This window comes from Anarhichas minor, unplaced genomic scaffold (assembly GCF_050575085.1).
Source record: "Anarhichas minor isolate MPS153535 unplaced genomic scaffold, ASM5057508v1 ptg000010l, whole genome shotgun sequence".
NCBI lineage: Eukaryota > Metazoa > Chordata > Actinopteri > Perciformes > Anarhichadidae > Anarhichas > Anarhichas minor.
The window spans coordinates 1,554,113-1,566,509 of NW_027466456.1; the positions used below are offsets into that span (position 1 = coordinate 1,554,113).

Consider the following 12,397-nt stretch of genomic DNA (forward strand, 5'->3'; position numbering starts at 1 on the left):
GAATGTGACCTGCTGGAGGCTACAGTATATCAGGGCAGGCAAATGGACCGGGGAGCAAAACTCGACGCAACACCGGGTCGGTGGCAGAAGAAAAACCCGGTTATAGGCGACCGCACAGGCTGCTTTACGACAGATGAATAAAAAGAACCACAGGAAATCTGTCACATTCTTCTGCCACAGTGTTCACCGTAAAACCCGACAGTGCGTCGAGCTGTGACAGAAGTGAAGTGCCCCGCCCCTCCGTGCGCTCCCGTAGGCAGACACACCCACACCCACACACACACACACCGAGCCCAGCCGTCGGTTAACGGAGGAAGATGGCAGAGCGGCAACAACCGAAACACGAAGGCAGGGTGAAGATCGGCCACTACATCCTCGGCGACACGCTCGGAGTGGGAACCTTCGGGAAAGTGAAGAGTTAAGTGACGATTTATTGTGTCATACCGATGTTAACGTGAAACGTTTGAGTGCGTCAGTTGGAGAGATATGAAGTATGCGCCCCCCCCCCCCCCCCCCCCCCCTCCTGCCTTCAACGGACTGTAGAACTTGCATGCTGTCAGTGAGCCGTCACATAATCACCGTTTATAACGGTGCCCCCGTGTTGCGTAAAAGGACGTCTGTGACGCGCACAGCTTTGCCCGAAACCCACCGTGTGATCTTCACGTTAACGGACAGTATGCTCTATAAACACAGCTAGATAGCGCGGTGTGTTATCGCATTGCATTGCTATCAAAAGGTTATAATTTCAGTTTTCACTCTGCGTGACCTTGTGAGCCTTTAACAGGCTCAACCAGCCCGTATGATGCGTGCGCAGTTTGAGGGACAAATACCTTATGTAGCTCGTGATAATAGTGTTACTGCTGATGTTATGTCTCAGGGTGATCCCTGTGTGCGAGTTCATTTATATCAACGCTTCATAACTGATAACCCTAATCAAAGACACAACCATTTTCATTTAATCTTTTTATAATTCTCATAGTTTAGATCTTTTATTCTAAGAGAGAAACATTCACGAGAACACAGTCAGCAAAACAGAAACGACTCAATGAACAAGGAGTTCAAAACAGCTTCAAGAATCATGGAAATCATTCCATTTTAAAAAGGTGCATCAGGGCCGTTGTAGGTAAATAAAAGTAAAATAATTCACAGCCGGGGGAGCGTGCTAATAGTCAGAACTTCTGAGATTAAGGTGGTAAATCTACAAGAAAAAATAACTAATTTACAAATAGAATACTTTAATATTCTCTGACATTAAGCATACATTTCAGAGAAATACAACTGAAATTCTCTGAGATTAAAGTGGTACATTTACGAGGAAATAAATCACAAATCAAAAAAACAACTACTGAAATATTCTCTGAGATTATAAAGTCTTACATTGAAGATACATTTCTCTCACAAATGTCTTTATAATCTGAGAGAATATCCAAGTATCTTCCCTGTAAATTTGTGAGTTCATTTCTTGTGAATTTACCACTTCTTTATCTCAGTGTTTTTCTCTGGAGAACTCTGCTTCTACACGTCTGTATTCTTTTGTTTTCTTCAGTCGGTGAGCATCAGCTGACGGGCCATAAAGTGGCGGTGAAGATCCTGAACAGACAGAGGATCCGCAGCCTCGATGTCGTCGGGAAGATCAAACGAGAGATCCAGAACCTCAAACTGTTCAGACACCCGCACATCATCAAGCTGTAAGTGGAGAACGACGATCAGACTCCTTCCTGTTTGTTTACTGCACTGTACTGAGCATGCCCACAGGGCTCCCAGGAGGTCCAACACACACACACACACACACACACACACACACACACACACACACACACACACACACACACACACACACACACACACACACACGCACACAAACACTTCTGAGAAGTTCAAATCTCCAGTTAAGATGATAGTTGCTGTTGTTCCTGCCAGACTAAATCCTCATCCAGGTGTCTCGGCTCGTCTTGTTTTTGTTTTTTTTCCTTTGACCTCGCCTTCCTTCTGTCTCTCCCTCTCCCTCCCTCTCTCTCTCTCTCTCTCTCTCCCCCCCTCTCTCCCTCCCTCTCTGTCTCTCTGTCTCTCCCTCTCCCTCTCCCTCTCTCTCTCTCTCTCAACAAGCTCCAGTGTTATTTTTAGGTTCGGGTTAGTCCACCATCTCACCGTCTCGGACATGTGAGCTCCGTGGAAAACTCCGTCACAAACATATACAGTTTATATATATATATATATATATATATATATATATATATATATATATATATATATATATATATATATATATATATATTGGCCCTGTTTGTAAAACCAGCATGAAATGAATTAGAATAAATGTCTTAACATGTCCCTCAAGGGCTCTCACTGTTTGGATTTCTTAGATTATATACATTATATATATATATATATATATATAATGTATATATATGTACGTGTGTGTGTATAGTAATGTGATTTGGTAGATTGTGATGAAGTGCAGAATCTCACGAGAGCAACCATTCATGAGATTGGGTTCTGCATTTAATAAACCCGACCTTTATGAAAATCATGCCCACACGCAGCAGCCTCACAGCCTCACAGCCTCACAGCCTCACAGCCTCACAGCCTCACAGCCTCACAGCCTCACAGCCTCACAGCCTCACAGCCCAGCCTCGCCTTCATCTGTGTACTTGTTTATGTATTTATGTATATGTTTATTCTGCGCATATTTGGAAGGAAACACATTCGCTTTGGAGACGAGATAAAAAAGCCTATTGGTGCGTTTACAGGTGTATTATAATGAAGTGTTAGTTATAATGTACATGTTTGTGTTGTAGGTACCAGGTGATCAGCACGCCCACAGACTTCTTCATGGTGATGGAGTACGTGTCTGGAGGGGAGCTGTTTGACTACATCTGCAAACATGGACGGGTAAGACGCTTCATCAGCTGACTGGTAACCGGCTCAGATCCAATAAACAGTAATGGCGGTGTGTAGTGTGTCGTGTGTAGTGTGTAGTGTGTAGTGTGTAGTGTGTAGTGTGTAGTGTGTAGTGTGTAGTGTGTCGTGTGTAGTGTGTAGTGTGTAGTGTGTCGTGTGTAGTGTGTAGTGTGTAGTGTGTCGTGTGTAGTGTGTAGTGTGTAGTGTGTCGTGTGTAGTGTGTCGTGTGTAGTGTGTAGTGTGTAGTGTGTAGTGTGTCGTGTGTAGTGTGTCGTGTGTAGTGTGTAGTGTGTCGTGTGTAGTGTGTAGTGTGTAGTGTGTCGTGTGTAGTGTGTAGTGTGTCGTGTGTAGTGTGTCGTGTGTAGTCTTTAGTACCTTTCATTAATAGTTATGGGATTAGTACTTGGCAGGTGTGATGTTGGTGTTTCCTTACGTTCTTTCTTCCCTAAACTCACAGCTAAATGCTTCCACTTACATGTTTTATGTTACTTTCTAGATACTTTTATTTATTTACTTATCCTAAATAGAATGAGAAAATTAGTTTTCTACAACAACTTTACTTTTACCCTGTAGAGACATCAAAATACTGTCTGGATGCACATCTATTTACTCTTTGCTGCTTTCCTCACTGTTCTTAACTTCAGTGATTCATAGTTTATAAAAATGTGTTTGACATCAGCGTCCCCAGACCCCATCGCTGCTCCACCTGTCTGTCACAGCTTTATTTTAACACTGACGCTTTACTCACCTTCAGCCTTCACAAGATACGTATGCCTCCGTGCTGTCATGGCCAGAGGAAGTATGTTTTCGGGTTGTCTGTCCGTCTCGTTCTCGTGAACGGGATATCTCAGGAACACCCGGGAAGGGAATTCCTGAAATCAAATTTGGCACAAAAACGTCCACCTGGATTCAAGAATGAACTGATTAGAACTTGGTGGTCAAAGTCTCAATAATTCATCTGCTGATTAGGACGTTTAGGCAACAAAACCACTCAGAAAAGAGCGTTGACGTCAACTTGGCCGACTAGCAACTCACGTTAACTGATAACAATTAAGATTCAAATTCTTTAAAGTATTAGATAAAACACAAACTACGAAGAATTTTCCTCGGTTAATATATATATATAAAGCTTTAATTCTATTATGTCGCATTTTCATTATGAAGCTTAAGTGCACAGAAACTTAATTACTCAAAATATAAAAGATAAAAGAGGAAGTGATAACATTTTGGATTGCTTGACTGATTGGCGGAGGCATGCGATATCTTGTTTAGATGAAGCTCGGTGTTACGCGCACGCACGCACACACACACACACACACACACACACACACACACACACACACACACACACGTTCAAGACAGAAGGACTCGCCCTAAACAAGACACAACCATCGCAACACCATCCAATCATGTCCATTCATGGTGTGTCTTTCAGGTGGAGGACACGGAAGCCCGCCGTCTTTTCCAGCAGATAATCTCGGCCGTGGACTACTGCCACAGGCACATGGTGGTCCACAGAGACCTGAAGCCTGAGAACGTCCTGCTGGATGCCAACAAGAACGCCAAGATAGCCGACTTCGGTAGGATCCCCAGAGCCCGGAGCTACAGCCAGAGAGGGAGAGATGGAGGGATGGGCCTGGCAGAATAATTGTTTGGGGAATTTAAGAAGAGGGAAAACAGGGGGGGGGGGGGGGGGGGGCTGGCTGAGTACTTGGACAGTGAACAGTGTTGAAGGGAACATTTGTTGCAGAGTCATAGGAGAAGGCATAATTATACACTTATATCAAAGTGTGAAATCACAATCGCGCACCTGTTAACCTCATCAGTAAATGAGAATTCATTTCTCACCGATCGCACTTTGTTATTGGTCGTGTTATAGGTGTTGTTTGCCGATTGGTTGAGAGACCGTGGCTGATGCAATATGACCAGGAACGAGGGAAATATGTTCACAAAACACACGAAGGGCCCTTGTGCACAGCGGGGTCGGCATAGGGTGGCCAGGTCTCATATCATGTCCGGCAGGAAGCCTTGAGGCCCAGTGTCATCTGATAGGGAAGGAAAAGCGGGTGGTGGGGGGGGTGGGGGGTGTACAGCAGTGTTTTGGCTGAGAGCAACAGGGAGAGTGTTAAAGGAACAGGGATGAAAGATAAAGGGCGGGGCAGAGCGTCTGGTGTTTAGTGTTTGGCAGAGAGAGAGAGGCTCATCCAATTAGATGAGCTTTGTGTTTTGTACAGGAGGATAAAGATATCAGCCGTGTGTCCACCGTGTACGGCTCTCACCCTCCTCGCTCCGGGGCCATGTTCAGATTGACCAGAGGATCAATAGCAATGATGTGATAACAGGGGGGGGGGGGTCCTGTCGGAGAGACAGAAGGGTGTTAATGTGTCTTGTGTTGGGCCAACAGGTCTGTCCAACATGATGTCAGATGGGGAGTTCCTACGGACGAGCTGTGGCTCACCAAACTATGCTGCTCCAGAGGTCATCTCAGGAAGGTGTGTGTGTGTGTGTGTGTGTGTGTGTGTGTGTGTGTGTGTGTGTGAGATCACATGTGCGATCAAGGCTGCAATGATAATCACGTCTGAAGGATAATTGTTTAATCACCGGCTTTAGCAACTAAATAGTTTGGAATTCAAACTGAACGAAACCCAAGCTGTCTTCTTGTAAACAAACAAAAGTTTACATCCAGTGTTACATTTGCAAAGTACTTTTAAGTCGTGCATTACCAGCAAATACTGCAGAGAAGAAGTGGACGTGGTCACTGTGACGTCACCCATTGGTCTGACCATATTTGGACGAGAGGGAGGAGCTGGTGAGGGATACCCATCCTACCGTCCAGTCTTCTTCACTGCATTTCTTGGCACTTTACCGCCACCTGTAGATCAGTGGACTACGGTGCAACCGTAAGAAGGGAATGTGTATTATGTCACTCACATTCATTCATGTGTCCTCATGAAAGCCAGAATAAGAAATGCATCTTTATATAAAGACAGTTAAATCTGCCACCTACAGGAGTAACTCAGTGTGAATCTGTTTGTCCGTTTCACGTCCCATCTCCTCCTCCCTCTGCCAGGCTCTATGCCGGCCCAGAGGTGGACATCTGGAGCTCGGGGGTGATCCTCTACGCCCTGCTGTGCGGCACTCTGCCCTTCGACGACGAACACGTCCCGACGCTGTTCAAGAAGATCAGAGGAGGGGTCTTCTACATGCCGGAGTACCTGACTCGCCCCGTGGCCTCGCTGCTCACGCTCATGCTGCAGGTGGACCCTCTGAAGAGAGCCACCATCAAAGACATCAGGTGCTCCCCCTGCTCGCTTTATTTTGATCTTCTTTCTTTTGTTAAACATGTTAAATCATTGTGAAGTGTTGTACTTTAGGAGCCGTACTGTGCGCAGGATTGGTGTCTCTTGTCTTCTGCTAGCTCTGTAACATTTAAAAGGTCGCCCATCTGAAGTGTCGTTACACAAAGCAGCCCTCCGCGTTTGACGACAGTTTGACTTCATTCAAGTTTAAATGTCACATACGGTGACATTTGAAGATGAATCCCCAACACGTAGCCCCATTAGGTCTGGTTTAACTTTGACTATTCTCTCCTCTGTCAGGGAACACGAATGGTTCAAGCAGGACCTGCCGGGCTACATGTTCCCAGAGGACCCCTCATACGACTCCTCGGTCCTGGACGAGGAGGCCGTGAGGGAAGTGTGTGAGAAGTTTGAATGCACCGAGTCCGAGTTTGTGTCCAGCCTCTACAGCGGGGATCCACAGGTAAACAACAGTGTTCATGTTTCTTCTGTTTATTAAACTGTGACTGTTATATTAAAGTCTGACGCCACAAGATTATGTTTTATATTTTCATCTTTGGAGTCGTAATCTACTCAAGGGATCACATAGTAGTCAAACAATTTGACATTGTTCGATCGATCATCAATCAATCAATCTGCCAACAGGATTATAACAATCAGCTTTAATTTAAAACCTAGTTCAAGGGTTACTGTGGCTTTAAGACCTGGTTAAGAGAGGAACTGAAAATAATGTGGGTTGCCTTTAAATCCCCCGTGACTCCACCAAAGCAGGGCACTGTTTAAACATGATTTATTAAGGAAAGAACCCCGCCCCAAATAACAGCACCAGAAAATTGACTGAACGTCCACTGGATTGTCCATGATTTAGTAGTAGAACAGAAGTAATCCAACAAAAAAAAGGTTTAATGTCCTTCCTTCAAAATGTAAAAATACAAACCAGGATAAAGCAATGCATTACGAACAGAGACACAGACAAACTCACAATCTTTACGGGTTCCCCGCTGTCTTCAGTCGGTCGAGGCGCCGCCATACAAGGCCGCCCACCTTCCTCCGTCTCTCCTCACAAAATACTAAATCAAAATCCCCTCCCCAAACACCTGTGAGGAACACCTGAGTACAAATTCTGATGACAAAATAAAACGTTGTTTGTGTTCGAAGTCGTGCGATGTAGCAAATCACATGACCCCAGTTTCACATTATCTAGTTAAACTTTCATTCATATCATATCAGTGATAAAAGATAAGGTGTTTATGGAATGTTGCCTAAATAGCTTTTCCTAACCACTGCTGCCCCTGTGACGGTGGCATTTTAAATCTGATGCCTGCAGTGCGCCGCAGGAGCATCAATCAACACGCTTCAGTCTTCTATTGACTCTCCGTCCTCCCTGTCCACGCAGGATCAGCTGGCAGTGGCCTATCACCTTATAATAGACAACCGGCGCATCATGACCGAGGCCAGCGAGTTCTACCTGGCCTCCAGTCCTCCGCAGGGCTCCTTCATAGAGGAGGGCATGCCGCTGCCCCCCGGGGTCAAACCCCACCCGGAGAGGATGCCTCCGCTGCTGGTCGACAGCCCCAAGTCTCGCTGTCCTCTGGACGCGCTCAACACCACGCGGCCCAAACCGCTGGCGGTGAAGAAGGCCAAGTGGCACCTCGGGATCCGGAGTCAGAGCCGACCCTACGACATCATGGCCGAGGTGTACAGGGCGATGAGACAACTCAGCTACGACTGGAAGGTAATCTGACACATACACATACATATATATATATATATATATATATATATATATATATATACTTACAGTACATACTTAGGTCTACACACAAACCAGACTGTGCTTTGTTTTGCGTTGTAGGTGGTGAACCCGTATCACCTGCGAGTGCGGAGGAAGAATCCGGTGACGGGAAACTTGGTGAAGATGAGCCTGCAGCTGTACCAGGTGGACAGCAGATCCTACCTGCTGGACTTCAAGAGCATCGACGGTTGGTGACCAACAACACCGCTTTCACAACGTTTCTAATTTGTGATTATACATACACAAATGTAAAGCAAATTTAAGTCAAAAGAACATTTTATTTCCACTGTTTTATTGTGCAATGCATGTGGCCAGTACTCCGAAATTCAATTTGTATGCACCAATTTTGTGTCTCCGAAATCTGCTTTGGCTGAGTTGGTGGAGTCGGAACAGCTGAGTTGGTGTTTATGCAAATCAAGGTGGCAGAGTGTGCTTTTGGTGCTTGTTTTAGCATGTTTGCAAGTTGCATTTGCATTCCAGACTGCGCTGGCAACCTATTTTTAGAAAGAAAAGATTAAAAATGATCTGATGCCAGTTATCAGGAGAGCAGGTGGTCATGCAAAATATAAATTCTAGTTCAACAGATAGAATAAGAACACTTAAAGGTGCTTAATTTGATATTCAGAGCGTTAATATAGCAGCCAACACGTATTTGTTATGTAAAGATATCCGTGTGGAGGCGATCCCTCAATCATATACATATATACTCTGAATTTGGACTTTAGCACCTTTAAATATGACATATTTAGAATTTATTTTGGTGGTGGCACAATTCTTATATATTCATAGATAAATATAAAAAACGATGAACTACTCCTCTGTTGAATGCTGATGCTACTACCCCCCCCCCCCTCTCTCTTCTCGTGTGACCCCCTCCCTACAGATGACATCATCGACGCGGTGGGCTTTAAATCGGGTTCGTCCACTCGTCAGAGGTCGGGCTCCACAGCCGGCCTCCACAGACCCAGACTGAGCATCGACTCGGCGAGCACGGCCATCGACGTGCCCCAGCTCAGCTCCTCCCTCCCGGGGTCCCTGTCCGGCAGCGCCCCGCTGCTCACCCCCCGTCAGGGATCACACACCATGGACTTCTTTGAAATGTGTGCCAGTCTGATCACCACACTGGCACGCTGAGACCTGAAGACCCCGAACCATCGCTGGAACCTGGATGTCCTGGGAGGGGGGGGGGGTTAAAAGCCACATCTGGCAGATGTTCGGAGTGACTTCCTCTCTCTGTCTCCTCTCCAAAGCATGTCACCTCACCTTAAGGAGACAGAGAGAGGAATCCTTTTTTTTTTTTATTTAAAAAATGTTCTTATTCGGACACAGTTCTTGAGTCTAGAGTTTTGGAATTCTTATGAAAACTGATCCTGGGACTGTAATCTGTGAACCAGTGAGGTGAGAGGAAGTCACGGTTCACCGTCACTCCTCCCACAAATACCCTCAATCTATTATCTGCTGAAATGCCATCACCCGCCATCATACCTAATGGTGGGAGACCCTGCTGAGTTCCCCCCAGACACTGATCAGAGGTCAGTTTTGCCTCTTGTCTTATATTTTGATGAAGGCACCGGTTGTTAAAATCGACACTAAATCCGTATTCTGAGGGAACGTCACCACATGAACAATTGATATTATATGGTTTGTAAAGAAACCGCTTTTGTTATCCATGTATATTATATTTATACTACAATCATAGAGCGCTATACCAAATATCTTTATACACCAGAAAGAAGATGATTATTATTTAGATATCACATCCATATTTATTTTTCAGAGACTGTTTTCTAGAACCTGTAGTTAAATATTATTTGAGCACCGCATCGACGTAGAGCTTTAAATAGATAGAAGATGAATGAGCCCAGAGGCAGCAGGACAACACTCAGTGGACTGTGTCAGTGTCTTTAAAGGATTCTGTGCATGCACAACATACATATCTCTGCTAATGATTTTCCGTCATTTTAAACATTCAATAACTATCATAAATATGCAACACACACACACACACACACACACACACACACACACACACACAATCCTTACTAGTCCTTAAGAAATGACAAGTTGAGCAGCTGCTAACATGCTGCTCTCTCACGCATGTACAGAATGTCATTGAAAGCCTGTAATATCCGATGTCTGTCCGTCTGTCACAGACAGAAGCCATGTGCTGTTTGAAGTGGAATTTTTTTAGGGTTACAATTATTAACGTTATTATATATTTTTTAGCCTTTTAAAATGAGAAAGATGTGCATCAGAAATGACAGCCCAATATGAGGTCTTCAATTGTATTTTATCTTTTTCTCTGAGAAAATGTTAATTTTCCACTGATGCCACCAATCATGTTAGCAGCAATAACCTTAATGAGTGTGTACGTGATGGGTAGATAACGAGGCGATGATGATAATCGAGAAGAGAGGAAGATGTGCTTGCTAAGGCAGCACATCTAATAAATTGGAATCGATACAGAGAAGATTAGCATGGCCCCTGCGAAAAGGATGACACGCAAATTCGTGAAGCTTTTCAACATAAAAAAAAAAAAAAAAAAAGACAGATCCATGTGAGATGGTGTGCATCAGCTGCAGGGACAGAACAAAGACACAGAAACCTTTCTCCAGTCGCCTTAAAGAACGCAACACAGCAGCGCTGTGCACGTGTTTATGGAGAGAGAGAGTGTGTGTGTGTGTGTGTGTGTGTGTGTGTGTGTAGTGGAGATCAGATGGGTGGAGCGTGTCACATGACAAATCACGATGCTTTGTGTTTCTTCTGTTTAGCAGTTTGTTTGTTCAGGCTTCACTTTAAACTGTTTGTTTCCGGTCCCGTTGTGATGACTCACGCTTATTACTTTTATGAATGTTCTTCTCGTCGGGTCGCTGACGCTGCTGCTCAGATGAAGCCTCCCGTCTGTCTCTCTCTGTGTTTGTCCTCTCGGTTTTAAAGCAGCGTTGGACTGTTGTCTTTCTGCTGAAACTCAGTGAAACATGTTGGGGGGGGGGGGGGCTTAGACTGGTGTCACTAATGGGAATCCCCAAAATGGCCAATATTTAACATATTTGATGTTCTCCATTATTATTATCTCTGCAAGGTGTAAAACTTTGCTTATACTCACGCAAGCTCCGAGCACGTAAAGGTGTTAATGAGCGACGCTCTGTTCATTCTCCAAAAACGCCATCGTGATATAAACTAAATATTCTGCGAAGAAGCAAGAAATGAACGCGTGTTGTGTTCCTAATGAGGAGGAATTGTAACTGTAATAATATTTCATTTGATCAGACTACTTTATCGCCCTTTATACAAGCCCCGTAAATAAATAATTTAATGTATCGTAAAGAAAGTAAAGTTGAATATCCTGTAAACAATTTGACCTGGCTGGTAAAATAATGACTCAAATGTAGATTTTTAAGACTTTCTGTTTCTAAAGCATCTAAAAGGGAATTGGCGGTCGTCTGAAAAGCTGCAGAGCTGCACACAGGGAGCAGCTAGTTACACAAATTCAGAAATGCACGACCAAGCGCTGCAGAATTCTGCGTGATTATGTACCGCTCGGCTAAATCAAGGCTTAGTCTGTTGCAGGCCACACCAGAGCATCTGCACATTTATTGCTTATCCGAAAATAAATTCACGCTTTTGTAATCTTTTGCCGCCATCGTTACATCCACAGGCTTGAGGCCGCAGTGATTGGCAGAAAGGAAAGGAGGCGGGAGATTTGTGATAAAACACGTCATGAAATAAAATAGTTATTTTATGAGTCGGTTATAAAATAAGAGCGATGCACTAATGTTTCAGGATAATGGGGAGAGTTCGGCCATGTTGGAGATTCACACGCAAACGGTCTAAACGACGACTGTTCGAGCAGTTACAGTGCTGTTAAAGTACAATCATCTGATGGAGGAGGTTCTAGTTTCTAGTCATTTTTTGCCTCATGAGAGCTTTGTGAAGCCACGTTCTTTAAACCCTTCGTGACACGTGTCCCGTCTCTACGTCATGTGTAGCGCTGCCTCTTCCCGTCTGTGACGTCGCGTACAAACACCTCTGAATATACTTTGACGTCGGGGAGAAGCAGAGCTCCCTGCTGCAAACACTACTCCACCTTCTCTTCAGTCAAACCTCTGTGTTACACTTCATTGCTGTGTCTTCAATGACTTCGCTCACATCGGGACGGCCCCGCTATGCACCCGGTCCTGACTCTGCTGCTCTTGGAGAGGGTCCTGATATAACCAGTATTTACTGGTATGATGTCATGATGTACTATTACAACCGTATGCAACCACCAGTGGCATGTTCATAAACTCTACTCTGTTTAGAGCTGGGAAACATGGCAGGGGGCCTAAATACAGACAGACTTTAACGCGTTGTACCAAAGTGAGTATTTCAACAGCAACGCTGCACTCTGCTTATCTGTGGT

At 44.7% G+C, this 12,397-nt stretch overlaps 1 protein-coding gene and 1 non-coding gene across 3 annotated transcripts; both read left to right on the forward strand.

Annotated features, from left to right (window-relative positions):
* Nucleotides 1-253: 253 nt before the first annotated feature.
* prkaa2 (protein kinase, AMP-activated, alpha 2 catalytic subunit) lies at nucleotides 254-10,809 on the forward strand. Of its 2 annotated transcripts, XM_076087424.1 has the most exons (10): nucleotides 254-417; nucleotides 1,547-1,688; nucleotides 2,799-2,892; nucleotides 4,337-4,481; nucleotides 5,306-5,393; nucleotides 5,972-6,196; nucleotides 6,501-6,663; nucleotides 7,597-7,935; nucleotides 8,056-8,182; nucleotides 8,879-10,809. In XM_076087424.1, exons 1-10 carry the CDS (start codon nucleotides 318-320, stop codon nucleotides 9,127-9,129), a joined length of 1,674 nt encoding a protein of 557 aa, XP_075943539.1. In that variant the 5' UTR covers nucleotides 254-317; the 3' UTR covers nucleotides 9,130-10,809. The 2 variants fall into 2 exon arrangements, with proteins under 2 accessions (XP_075943539.1, XP_075943540.1); XM_076087425.1 differs by lacking the exons at nucleotides 254-417; nucleotides 1,547-1,688; nucleotides 2,799-2,892; nucleotides 4,337-4,481; nucleotides 5,306-5,393 and adding an exon at nucleotides 5,573-5,801.
* On the forward strand, nucleotides 10,418-10,525 carry LOC142947200 (U6 spliceosomal RNA). The gene has a single exon (XR_012953292.1). It is a non-coding gene; the product is annotated as a U6 spliceosomal RNA (small nuclear RNA).
* Nucleotides 10,810-12,397: the final 1,588 nt, after the last annotated feature.